The following is a 13,519-nucleotide window of genomic DNA, read 5'->3' as shown; positions in this document are numbered from 1 at the left end:
GGGAAGGGGCAGGGGCGCGGGGGGCTCCGGCTGTTTGGGAGGAAGGAGGGAGCCTCTCCCCGCGCGCAGGGGGACCCCGCGGGCAGTGACTGATCTCCACCCGCTGCCCAGAGGTGCTGGGCAGGGAGGAGCGCGCAGCGGGCGGTTCCCGGGCTCCCCGGCTGGGGCGCGCAAGGCGGGGCCCCGCGGCTCCAGCGGTTGGGAAAGCAGGACGGAGCCCCCCGCCCCGCGCTGTCCCGGCTGGCGCGGGAGGGACCCTGAGCGGCGGGCAGCTGCGCCCGGGGAGGCGGGCCCGAGCTCCAGCTGTTGGCGAGGGAGGAGCTCGGGGCGCGCCCGGGGAGCCCGGCGAGGGGCCGGCTCGGCGCGCCTCCCGCCTGCTGCCGCGCTCGCCTCCCGCCGCGGTTGTGCCCCGGGCCCGGCGGCGGCAGCAGCAGGCGGGCGGGCGGCACCATGAACGAGGCCGGCTCGATCACGCACTGCCGGAGCGAGCAGCTGCTGGAGACCGAGGAGAGCCCGGCCATCAGCGCCGTCATGTTCTCGGCCGGGCTGCTGGGCAACCTGACGGCGCTGGCGCTGCTGGCCCGGCGCCGGCTCGGGGGGCGCGGCCGGCCGCTCTCCCTCTTCCACGTGCTGGTGACCGTCCTGGTGCTCACCGACCTGCTGGGCACCTGCCTGGTCAGCCCCGTGGTGCTGGCCTCCTACGGCCGCAACCGCTCGCTGGAGGCGCTGGCCGAGGGCGGGCAGCTCTGCCCCTACTTCGCCTTCGCCATGAGCTTCTTCGGCCTGGCCACCATGCTGGCGCTCTTCGCCATGGCGCTGGAGCGCTGCCTGGCCCTGGGCCAGCCCTACCTCTACGAGCGCTTCGTCCGCCGCCGCTCGGCGCTGCTGCTGGCCCTGCCGGCCCTCTGCGCCTTCGCCGCCGCCTTCTGCGCCCTGCCGCTGCTGGGCTTCGGCCGCTACGTGCAGTACTGCCCGGGCACCTGGTGCTTCATCCACATGAGCCTGGAGCCCGCCGAGGCTGGCGCCGCCTACTCGCTGCTCTACGCCTCGCTGCTGCTGCTGCTCATCCTGGCCGTGCTGCTCTGCAACCTCAGCGTCGTCCGCAGCCTGCTGGGCATGCACCGCCGCGGGCAGACCTCCCGCCGCCTGGCCTCGCTGGAGCAGCCCGCCGGCCGCCGCAGGCTCTCCGTGTCCGAGGAGGTGGATCACCTCATCCTCCTGGCCATCATGACCATCACCTTCATCGTCTGCTCCCTGCCTTTCACGGTGAGTGCAGGGGCCCGGGCCCCCTCCTTAATCCCTGCCCTTGGGGGCCTCCGGCGCCTGGCCTTCTCCCGCTGGTCCCCTTGTTAATCCCTGTCCTTGGGGGCCTCTGGCGCCCGGCTTTATCCCGCTGGTCCCCTTGTTAATCCCTGTCCTCGGAGGCCTACGGCACCTGGCCTTCTCCCGCTGGTCCCCTTGTTAATCCCTGCCCTTGGGGGCCTCCGGCGCCTGGCCTTCTCCCGCTGGTCCCCTTGTTAATCCCTGCCCTTGGGGGCCTCCGGCGCCTGGCCTTCTCCCGCTGGTCCCCTTGTTAATCCCTGTCCTTGGGGGCCTCTGGCGCCCGGCTTTATCCCGCTGGTCCCCTTGTTAATCCCTGTCCTCGGAGGCCTACGGCACCTGGCCTTCTCCCGCTGGTCCCCTTGTTAATCCCTGCCCTTGGGGGCCTCCGGCGCCTGGCCTTCTCCCGCTGGTCCCCTTGTTAATCCCTGCCCTTGGGGGCCTCCGGCGCCTGGCCTTCTCCCGCTGGTCCCCTTGTTAATCCCTGCCCTTGGGGGCCTCCGGCGCCTGGCCTTCTCCCGCTGGTCCCCTTGTTAATCCCTGTCCTTGGGGGCCTCTGGCGCCCGGCTTTATCCCGCTGGTCCCCTTGTTAATCCCTGCCCTTGGGGGCCTCCGGCGCCTGGCCTTCTCCCGCTGGTCCCCTTGTTAATCCCTGCCCTTGGGGGCCTCCGGCGCCTGGCCTTCTCCCGCTGGTCCCCTTGTTAATCCCTGTCCTTGGGGGCCTCTGGCGCCCGGCTTTATCCCGCTGGTCCCCTTGTTAATCCCTGCCCTTGGGGGCCTCCGGCGCCTGGCCTTCTCCCGCTGGTCCCCTTGTTAATCCCTGCCCTTGGGGACCTCTGGCGCCTGGCCTTCTCCCGCTGGTCCCCTTGTTAATCCCTGTCCTTGGGGGCCTCTGGCGCCTGGCCTTCTCCCGCTGGTCCCCTTGTTAATCCCTGCCCTTGGGGACCTCTGGCGCCTGGCCTTCTCCCGCTGGTCCCCTTGTTAATCCCTGCCCTTGGGGGCCTCCGGCACCTGGCCTTCTCCCGCTGGTCCCCTTGTTAATCCCTGCCCTTGGGAGCCTCCGGCGCCTGGCCTTCTCCCGCTGGTCCCCTTGTTAATCCCTGCCCTTGGGGACCTCTGGCGCCTGGCCTTCTCCCGCTGGTCCCCTTGTTAATCCCTGCCTTTGGGGACCTCTGGCGCCTGGCCTTCTCCCGCTGGTCCCCTTGTTAATCCCTGCCTTTGGGGACCTCTGGCACCTGGCCTTCTCCCGCTGGTCCCCTTGTTAATCCCTGTCCTTGGGGGCCTCCGGCACCTGGCCTTCTCCCGCTGGTCCCCTTGTTAATCCCTGCCCTTGGGGGCCTCCGGCACCTGGCCTTCTCCCGCTGGTCCCCTTGTTAATCCCTGCCCTTGGGGGCCTCCGGCGCCTGGCCTTCTCCCGCTGGTCCCCTTGTTAATCCCTGCCCTTGGGAGCCTCCGGCGCCTGGCCTTCTCCCGCTGGTCCCCTTGTTAATCCCTGCCCTTGGGGACCTCTGGCGCCTGGCCTTCTCCCGCTGGTCCCCTTGTTAATCCCTGCCTTTGGGGACCTCTGGCGCCTGGCCTTCTCCCGCTGGTCCCCTTGTTAATCCCTGCCTTTGGGGACCTCTGGCACCTGGCCTTCTCCCGCTGGTCCCCTTGTTAATCCCTGTCCTTGGGGGCCTCCGGCACCTGGCCTTCTCCCGCTGGTCCCCTTGTTAATCCCTGCCCTTGGGGGCCTCCGGCACCTGGCCTTCTCCCGCTGGTCCCCTTGTTAATCCCTGCCCTTGGGGGCCTCCGGCGCCTGGCCTTCTCCCGCTGGTCCCCTTGTTAATCCCTGCCCTTGGGGACCTCTGGCGCCTGGCCTTCTCCCGCTGGTCCCCTTGTTAATCCCTGCCTTTGGGGACCTCTGGCGCCTGGCCTTCTCCCGCTGGTCCCCTTGTTAATCCCTGCCTTTGGGGACCTCTGGCGCCTGGCCTTCTCCCGCTGGTCCACTTGTTAATCCCTGCCCTTGGGGGCCTCCAGCGCCTGGCCTTCTCCCGCTGGTCCCCTTGTTAATCCCTGCCCTTGGGGGCTTCCGGCACCTGGCCTTCTCCCGCTGGTCCCCTTGTTAATCCCTGCCTTTGGGGGCCTCCGGCACCTGGCCTTCTACCACTGGTCCCCTTGTTAATCCCTGCCCTTGGGGACCTCCGGCGCCTGGCCTTCTCCCGCTGGTTCCGTTGTTAATCCCTGCCCTGGGGGACCTCCGGCGCCTGGCCTTCTCCCGCTTATTTTTAGTCCCTGCATTACAAAGAAACCCATACAGATGAGGGCACCAGGCAGCCCCACTGAGTTCTGGGATTAAGGCACTGGACTAGATTGAAGCACAAAGATCCTTTCTTTGTTCCTGACTCTGCCACAGCTTCCCTGACCAAATCCCTTAGGCTACCTCCACACTGCAATAAAAGACCCGTGGTTGGCCTGGCTCAGGGCTCTGGGACTATACAATCGTTGCGTGGTCCTTCAGGCTCACACTGGAGCCCACACTCTGAAACCCCACGAGGGGAAAGGGTCTCGGAGCCCGGGCTCCAGCTCCTGATCCGGGCTCTGAGACGGTGCCATGGGCTTTTTATCGCAGTAGTGGCTCTGTGCTTCTGTTTCCTCATCTGTTAATGGAGATAGCACTTTTCTAGCTCCCCGGGGACTCATGAGGAGAAATCCACTTTCTGGGAGTTGAGAGACGATGGTGACAGGGCTCAAGAGGCGTTCACAGGGCCCTAGAGTGGCAATTGCTTGACCGAGGTTGCATGGATCAAGTGTAGGCCCATGTCGCTGAGCTTACATGCAGTGGGACTGAGCTGTGCCATTTTGAGGGCGCCAGCAAGGTTGAAGGGGCTGGTGCAGTTGCAGGGAAGGAGCTGAGCTGACACAGCTCAGTGTGTTTGCATGTGTCATCTTGCGGGTACACAAATCAGCAGGCTCCATGGCTGTAACTGACGTAACACAGGTCAGTTAAATTGCCAAGGTGGAACGGAGGTTGCGTAGATAAATGCAGTTAGGTGAGTGCAGGGATGCACAAAATCACGGGGGTGGCGTGGACACGGTTTGCTGTGCTGTCAGTCAGCATGCATGCATCCACGTGGTTGTACAAGTGGAAACGAGGATACAGTTCTGCCCGCTGAGCCAAGTTTTCAACTGTGAGGGGAAAGGATGCCTTGGCAGATACAGACAGCCAACAGCCACTGTGCACACACAAACCCTCACCGGTACACAAATGTTCATTTCTGTGTGAAAAAGCTGGTGTCCCTGAAGCTGAAGATTGTGTCCATAAACAAAGACATGGGATCGGAGAATATGCTCCACACACTTACAATTCATAAGAACTTTGAGCATAGACATTCCTTTTGAACCGAAGGCGTTAAAATGCTTGATAAAGGCATGTATTTTCCCTATTCGACAGGCAGGGCCAGCTCCAGGCACCAGCGAACCAAGCAGGTGCCTGGGGCGGCAAATGTAAAGGGGCGGCAGGACGTCAGGCTCTGGGGCAATCCGCCCTCGGCGGCGGCGGGAATTCAGCGGTCGCTCCGTCACAGCGCGTTTTGCGCTCGGCGGCAATTTGGCAGCGGGGACGCGACTCTTCTTCGGCGGCCGCACCATGACTCCGCCTCCGTGTTCGGCAGGCAGGATTCCGCCTTCCCGTTCGGCGGCAAGTTTTGGGTTTTTTTGTGGCTTGGGACGGCAGAAACACTGGAGCCGGCCCTGTTGACAGGTAGGGAAACCGAGGCACGCTGAGATGAAGTGTTTTGGACAACAGCAGGTTTGGAAATACAACCCAAGTCTTCTGACTCCCTCGTTCTAACTGCTAGAATGCCCCCCCTCAAAAATATAACCCGTGTGACCCGTGTAATTTCTCTTGTCGTTCAAATTAAATAGGACCCCTTCAGAGCTGCCATGTCACTCAACCCTTTACCAGTCGACGATAGTCAGATAGTTCGATTCTTCCCACTTTTGAGAGAGAAGATGGTTTGGGTGATTTTTTTTCCTTCTGTTTTTCAGTTCTTTTTTCGCTGTGAAAAGCCAAACCCACCCACGTTGGGAATAAGGCCAAAGCTAATTTTACATTCCCAGCATTAGAATGACATTATCTTTCATTAGCACTTGGAGAGCTGAAAGGCCCAATGGACAAATTAACCACTGGACATGCTGCCCCATTATTTTTGAATTTCAAGAGCGTGATCAAGGAAATGTAATAACCTCTAGCAGCCTCTTGTGTTTCCTGTGGTTTTGGACTTGAAATCATAAGAGCTGCTCCACCACCAACTGATGGGCCTTAAATTCATTTAGGGGTCTTTAGCTCTGCTCCTAATGGTACTTTCCCGCATCTGGCTGAGTCATGTGCAGACATGAGATGTAACTGCTGGTGTGCTCGTGGCAGGCATTCTTGGAAGTACGTATACATTTGCAGTGGGTCTGTTTTGGAGAGGAAGGTTTTTTGCAGTCTGGTGAGCAGCATAAAGTGACTAGCTAGTTAAAAGTCCTGGATGGTAGAAGTGTATTTTCTACCAGCCTAGTATTTGTACGTAGAATCATTTCATTCGATCAGATATCTAGAAATCCCACAGTGCGCCGCAAAGGAGAAATTAAAAATTCTTATATTATCAGGTGAAACAAGCATCATGAGTATGGAGAAAGGGGACATTGGACCTAGTTCTTATGGCTTTGAGAACTGACTCACAATCAGTTACTTTCCTTTTAGCTTTAGGAGATTCTCTTTCTGGTCTACTCTTTCCATAGAAGAACATAGATATTGCCATAGAACAACAGACCAACTAGCTGTCATCACAGGTAGCAGAACAGGTAGGTGGCCAGTGGTGAATCCTTCAGAGGAAAGCATATAAACCCTTATAGAGGTACCCAGTTGTACAGTAGCATACCACTGGGGATTTCTTCCTGCTCCTACCTCTTTCTGCCCTGAAGCATGAGGACTGAAAGTCCTAAATCTATCTTGGTAATATAATTGTAGACACTACTCATATTCCTTGCCATGGCTAATCTTTTTTTAATTAGACACACATGGATGATGGTTGAATTTAGTGCCCATGAAGGTGATATACCAGTAGCATCAATTGTAAAGCCGACCCTGCATAAGCAGTTGTAGGGCAAACTTTCCCCCAAACTAACTAAGTCCCGAGTCATGACATGAGTCGTCAGAACATCTGGTGCTTTTAGTAACTAGTATGAGATGATTCAACTCGCTTTCAGCTGCAGCATGCACACGATTTGAACCCAGGTCGCTTGAAGTGAATGGCTAAGGCATTAATTGTCTGTCTCAAACTCTTCATCTCCTTTTTTAATACACAGCTTTAGAAGTTAGATACATCCGGGGTTGCTAAACAGCTCTGGGTTCATGGGGACCAGGACCTGAGACGGAGCAACTGGTGTCACATGAGTCAAATTTGCTGCATCATCTTCCCAGGAGGGATTGTCAGCTCTTCCATGAAGTAGCAAACAAGCATATGTAAGGAAGTAACTGATTTTGGCTGTCAGACATAATAAATTCATAGAGTAGGTCAGAAACCTGGCTAGAGCTGTTTTTCTTCCACGCTCATTGATTGCACCTACACACGCTGGTGAAGGCCACGATAGGCAACCTGACAATAGACTGGATACGTTAATAAATGATCCCTTAAGCATCTATTGACTTCATTGCAGGTTTGGATAAATGAAGTCTCTTGTCATGCTTAGCTCAGGGCTAGCTACGATGCTCAGTGATGGATTCATTCTTGTGCTTTCACATGCCTCACATCTGCCGGGGGCGGGGGCAGCGGCAGGGGGAGTGGAAGGGATGTTTTGGATGGGACTAGTCATACTTGTCACAGCTTCTTTAAATACCAAAGCCAGCTGATTGGTTCCTTAGGGGTGTGTGGAGGAAAATAGGCTCCCTGGGGAATCGTAAATTGCCCTTGTCTCAACCTGGTATTGAAAAAGCTTCTGGGACTTTGGGGGCAAGCCAAGCCTCTTCTTCGGGCCTCCCTTTGGCATCCCTTCCTCATTTTTCTTTTAGCGACTTGACATTCTGGGGGGGAATAAGCTGTGGGGACTATCCCATTTTGACCTAAACTCTCGCTACTGGGTTGTGGTGAGAAAGTAGCCCGCTGGAAAATTTAGCACCGCTGTGAGGGATTAGACGTCACTGTCGTGGGACAGACTGGCGGCCTCTCCTGGAGCGTGTAATCCCAGTTTTAACATCACATTGTTCATGTAGTCGTTTGGAACACTGCACCTAGTGTGAGCGGTCGCCCAAGAAATATGCATTTCAAAACCCACAAGTGAAACATGACTGAACTGTTCGAACTCCCCTTAACCCAAGCTGAAATCTCCCGTGAATGGACCTAAAGCCAAAAGACATTAAGACCATCAAAATGGAGACACGCAAAGATGAAGGTCTGAAGTTATGTCTTTAAATAACCCTTTTATGCCATATGTATCAGAGATCAACAGAAAAAGAAGCCATGGGCTCTCGAGTAGAAGCCTGTGTGTCAGGACAGCTGGGGTTCTGTGGTCCGCTGAGTCACTCTGTGACCCAGAGCAAATTTCATCCTCTCTCTGTACAGCTGGGGAGGCAAAGCGCAATCAGGATAACAGCTACCGAGCTTTGTAAAACCCTTTGAAACCTTGGGGTGAAAGCGATACCTAGTTGCAAAGTTTCGTTACTAAAACAAGGACTTTTGCAGAAGGGACTCTGCATGTGCCACGTACAATGTTAATGGTATCTAAAATCGGGGGGGTGTTTATTCCCTCTTCATTTAATTTCCTGCTTGGTGGAGTTAGTCTGAAGAGGATTCATTGACGTGTATGTGAGTTCTTTCCATGTAAATGCATAGAAATGGGGAAACAGGTTTCTCTTTAGACTTTTTTCTCCATCTGGAAGTTGTGTGACAGAGCGGGCTGTAGCAGCTGATCAGGCCACCCTGCCATTTGGATCCTTGCAGCTCCCACACATGTGCAAAGTGTCTGCGTGCTCAAGCGTTTTCCAAATAAAGGCTCGGGATCGGTCCTAGGTCTGGTTCTGTTCCATATCTTCATCAGTGATTTAGATAATGGCATGGGGAGTACACTTATAAAGTCTGTGGATGATACCAAGCTGGAGGGGTTGCAAGTGCTTTCGAGGATAGGATTAAAATTCAAAATGATCTGGAGAAATGGTCTGAAGTAAAGTGGATGAAATTCAGTGAGGACAAATGCAAAGTGCTCCATTTAGGAAGGAACAATCAGTTGCATACATACAAAATAGCAAATGACTTCCTGGGAAGGAGTACTGTGGAAAGGGATCTGGGGGTCATAGTGGATCACAAGCTAAATATGGGTCAGCTGTGTAACCCTGCTTTTCTTTTTAACAAATATCATTCTGGGCAGTATTAGCAGGAGTGTTGTAAGCAAGACATGAGAAGTCATTCTGCTCTACTCCACACTGACAAGGCTTCATGTGGACTATTTTGTGCAGTTTGGGGTGCCACGTCTCAGGAAAGATGTGGACAAACTGGAGAAAGTTCAGAGAAGAGCAACGAAAATGATTAAAGGTCTAGAAAACATGACCTCTGGGGGAAGATTGAAAAAATTGAGTTTGTTTAGTCTGGAGAAGAGAAGACTGAGGGGGGGGGCATGATAACAGTTTTCAAGTACATAAAAGGATTGTTACAAGGAGGAGGTAAAAGAATTGCCTCATTAACCTCTGAGCATAGGACAAGCAGCAACGGGCTTAAATTGCAGCAAGGGAGGTTTAGGTTGGACATTAGGAAAAACTTCTAGCTGTCAGGGTGGTTAAGCACTGGAATAAATTGCCTAGGGAGGTTGTGGAATCTCCATCACTGGAGGTTTTGAAGAGCAGATAGTCAAACTCCTGCCAGGGATGGTCTAGTTAATACTTAATCCTGCCTTGAGTGCAGGGGACTGGACTAAATGACCTCTTAAGGTCACTTCCAGTCCTATGATATGGAATGCTTCATCACTGTCAAAAGGCTTCCCCACCCTCCGCCCCAATTAAATGCAGTAGATGTGTTTCTGTGAAGTGTTTCGCTTAATGAATCTGCATTCTGCAATGGAAAAATGTGTCAGAAAGTTCCTGATCGGCTCTATATATTGGTTAGGCAGAATGGAGAGAAGCTTGCATTGTGTGAGGCTGCTCATATTCTGCCTGTCCTGTGGATAAAAGGAGAATGTCAGTGAGTAGACCTAACTGAAGAAAATCAATTTGTCGAAAGCTAAACCGTTTTCGACACAGGGTGGAGTTCGACAAATTTCCTGACTTGAAAAAAGTGTTGAGGGGGAAAAAAAAATGGGTTTGAAATTGTCAGTGATATTTTGACATGTTCTACACACAAAAATCTAGTTTTCCCGTTCAAAATGACTTTTCCTTTTGAAATTTAAACAAATTAGACTGAAAAAGGGTAAAAAAATTGAAATGGCAAATTTTTGAAATCAACTTTTTGATTTGCCTGAAATGAAAAAAAAAATTGGTTTCTCAGTTCACAAATATTTTCAAGATTTTGACTTTTCATCCCAAATCAAGACATGGAAAAAATTTTGAATTCTTGAAAATATTCATGGGACCCAGAAACAGTCTCCCACCCAGCGCTAGCCTTTCGGTCCACCAGCTTGGCATCTCATTAGAATGAAATTCACTTAAACCAGTGACAACGAAATGTCTATTGTGAATATAGAAGTTCCTTTGAAATGGTGTTTTATACTTGTGCATCAAAATACTCCTAGGATCAGTCTTGCATTTTATTTTCCCTTTATGTTTTACAGATTCGGGCCTATATGAACATGTTTATGCAAAACGAAGACTATAAGAAGGACCTTCTAGCGCTGAGGTTCTTAGCAATTAATCCAATTATTGACCCTTGGGTCTTTGTCATCCTTAGACCTTCAGTTCTGAGGGTAATCCGTTCTGTACTGTGCTGTCAGATGTCCCTAAAGACCCAAGACAACATGCAGACGACTCCTGCTGCAGAGTCAAAATCCAATAAGCAGATTGACCTTTGCAGGCAGTAGTCACAAGCAGCGTTCAGTGGAGACATCTGGAAGACCTTGCTGAAATGGCTCCTCAGGGTAATGAACAAACTTAGAAGTATAAACACGATGGGAAGCTGGCCTTTTAGCTTACTAAACAAATATATTTACTGTACAATGGATTGAGCTGCAGTCTGGCTGACAAGAGGCTGCAGGGTTTGTCAAAAAGCGAAAGAGAAGTCCATCTAAAGTGAGCATTTTCTATTTATGGGACAGCATCCTAGAGGCTAATCAATAACTGGATTTCTGTTGCCACTAAACAGGAACTTTCATGTTGAACTGAGGACATGTGCTGCACTCTAGTGTGTTTGAAACGCTAAAAAGCTAGTGGCTATTTACTGTAAGTCCAGGAGACAGATGTTTTCTCTAACACTATGCCTAGTGACAGTTTGGTGGGGAGACACAGAAGAGTTAATAATAGAGCTTTGGCTTACTGATTTGTTGCTAAACCCGCCAAGGCCTTATCAGCTTCATGGAGGCTTAACTAACCATTTATCTAACTACTGAAACTGAAGTCTTGAGAGCCCTGTGCATTGGCCTGCTAAACGCAGGGTTGTGAGTTCAATCCTTGAGGGGGCCATTTAGGGATCTGGGGCAAAAATTGGGGATTGGTCCTGCTTTGAGCAGGGGGTTGGACTAGATGACCTCCTGAGGTCCCTTCCCTCCCTGATATTCTAGGATTCTATGATTTCTGTCTCAGAGATATCGGTTTTGCCATGTGCCTTCGTATAACTACTGTCTTGCCTTGGGGTGGGGAGGAAGGCTAAAGCTAGCTCCGCTTCTTGTCACTCTGTTTTCCAAGTGCCCTACAGCAGTGGTTCTCAAACTTTTGTAGTGGTGACCCCTTTCACACAGCAAGCCTGAGTGCGACCCCCACCCCACCTATAAATTAAAAACACTTTTTTTATAAATAACACCATTATAAATGCTGGAGGGAAAGCGGGGTTTGGGGTGGAGGCTGTCAGCGTGCGACCCCCCCCCCAGGTCATAGCCTCGTGACCCCCTGAGGGGTCCCAATCCCCAGTTTGAGAACCCCTGCCCTACAGCTAGGGGAAGAAAAGCCAACTGGGTTCCTCTCTTAGGGTCAAAGCTGTTAGGATGGGCAGAAGCAGGGTTACATCTCTCTGCTCCAGAATCCTGATTTTTAGAGCAGCTCTCCATGGGTAGGGTCATGCTTAATGGTGGGCAAATGTCAACTGAGCCCCCCTGTGTTGCAGCACTCAGCCCCCCCACCTCCTCAACAACCTCTTGGATCAAAGAGCTTTGCTTTGGGCTGCAACCAGCCTCCATCTTACAGCAGATGCCCATCTCCCCCCCACCACACACACACATTTGCGCTGGTAGGATCAGGAGCTGAACATGCTTCTAAGCATGGGGCCCCTGCATCTCTGAAGCTGGGGTGCACCCGCTGGGGCATGGCCTGCTGCCCTTCAGTGCTGGGAGAGATGGTTGCTTGTGCAGATGGAAGGAAGTTTCCCATGCCGTCTCACTAGGGGTTTTCTAGAGGACCCAACACCTTTGTATTTAAGTGACTCTTTCCATGCAAGCCTGATACAGCCCTGTGCGTGACAAGTCTTTGCAGCCCCTGCTCGTAGGCATTTTCCTTATAAGGCCAGGGAAGAAATACCACACAAGATATGTATGTAATCATCACATCTCATCCTAGGTAAAGCTGTGGGAATGACGACGTGAAGTCTTAAATATCAGTGGGAAATATTTCACAAGATAGAGGGAACCTTCTACCAGGCTGGCTTCTCCAGAGGAGCTATGATTCCAACTGTGATTCTAAGCAGGAAGCTGCCTTCGTTTTACATTATGGACTGGCTCCCACAGAACTCTTGGGGAGCTTTTCCACTGAGTTCAGTGGAAGCAGGATAGCTGTCTCCTGTCCAAGCCCGCCGTGTGCTGGAAAGACCTTTTTCCTAGAGCGATTGGCCCTGATTCAGTAGAGCACTTAAATTCTCAATGCTTTGCTTAATCAGGGCCCTAACTAAGCTATGACTTAAAATCCCTCCTCTGAAAAAGATACGGTTTTCCTTAAGTGCCGCATGTAAAGCAGGTTTTCAGACAGACTGTGGTATATTGTACATGACGCTGATATATGGATAAAAAGAACAGGAGTTCTTGTGGCACCTTAGAGACTAACAAATGTATTTGAGCATAAGCTTTTGTGGGCTACAGACCACTTCATCGGATGCATAGAATGGAACATATAGTAAGAAGATATGTATATACATACAGAGAAGGTGGAAGTTGCCATACAAACTGTAAGAGGCTAATTAATTAAGATGAGCTATTATCAGCAGGAGAAAAAAACTCACTACAAAAGTTTGTTTCTCCCGCTGATAATAGCGCATCTTAATTAATTAGCCTCTTACAGTTTGTAGGGCAACTTCCACCTTCTCTGTATGTATGTATGTATATATATATCCTTACTATATGTTCCATTCTACGCATCTGATGAAGTGAGCTGTAGCTCACGAAAGCTTATGCTCTAATACATTTGTTAGTCTCTAAGGTGCCACAAGTCCTCCTTTTCTTTTTGTGGATACAGACTAACACGGCTGCTACTCTGAAACCTGATATATGGATGTTAGTGTGGATCAGCAGCTGTCCTTTTGTTGGCTTTGCCAAGGAGGACCGCAGAGGTTCAGAGAGGGGTGAAGAGAAAATTGCACCAAAAGAATTCCACAGGGTAGACGTGAGGGCCCATTTTGGAGGGTGGAGCTAGACTGACCCCGTAATACAGAGGATAACGTTAGAGTTACCTAGCTCCGTAGTTCTCAGCCTCTGCCGTAACCAGATCCCCTCCCATTTAATAAGATGGGAGTCTCAGGATGAGCATGATCCACTGACCACCTAATAATACCCAATTCTTATTCTAGTGCCTTTCGTCAGTAGATTTCAAAGCACTTTACAAAGAAGGTCAGTAACATTTTGCTCACTGGGAAACTGAGGCACTTTGTTCGTTAAACTTAAGAGGTTATTTTTATATGATTGTGTTATTTCCAGTGTGCCAGGGTGTTGCTTTCTATTGAGATTTTTATTTAAATAAAACTGCATTCAGTTTGTCAGGTACGCACTCTCTGCTACGTATGTTCTTGCCAATGATATGTTATCAGGATTGGCTCATCTGTTATTAGTGGTTTCAGACCAA

General features: G+C 51.9%; 1 protein-coding gene across 2 annotated transcripts; it reads left to right on the top strand.

Annotated features, from left to right (window-relative positions):
• Positions 1–314: 314 nt before the first annotated feature.
• On the top strand, positions 315–12,601 carry LOC140913526 (prostaglandin E2 receptor EP2 subtype). 2 transcript variants are annotated; one of them, XR_012159618.2, is made up of 3 exons: positions 315–1,266; positions 4,751–5,059; positions 10,099–10,181. XR_012159618.2 is itself a non-coding variant. In XM_073350135.2 (2 exons), exons 1-2 carry the CDS (start codon positions 451–453, stop codon positions 10,342–10,344), a joined length of 1,062 nt encoding a protein of 353 aa, XP_073206236.1. In that variant the 5' UTR covers positions 315–450; the 3' UTR covers positions 10,345–12,601. The 2 variants fall into 2 exon arrangements, 1 of the variants encoding a protein (XP_073206236.1); XM_073350135.2 differs by lacking the exon at positions 4,751–5,059 and having other exon boundaries at positions 10,099–12,601.
• The last annotated feature ends 918 nt before the right edge of the window (positions 12,602–13,519 follow it).

The sequence above is a fragment of the Lepidochelys kempii genome, chromosome 6, assembly GCF_965140285.1.
Source record: "Lepidochelys kempii isolate rLepKem1 chromosome 6, rLepKem1.hap1, whole genome shotgun sequence".
NCBI classification, from domain to species: Eukaryota; Metazoa; Chordata; order Testudines; family Cheloniidae; genus Lepidochelys; species Lepidochelys kempii.
The sequence above is the reverse complement of the archived record's forward strand: the minus strand, read 5'-3'. Positions and strand labels throughout refer to the sequence as shown.

Bases quoted from the DNA above. Each gene is read 5' to 3' on its own strand.
- LOC140913526 (XM_073350135.2), top strand. From the start codon at position 451: ATGAACGAGGCCGGCTCGATCACGCACTGCCGGAGCGAGCAGCTGCTG. The intron at 1,267-10,098 runs GTGAGTGCAGGG...TATGTTTTACAG, and splicing joins TCTGCTCCCTGCCTTTCACG to ATTCGGGCCTATATGAACAT.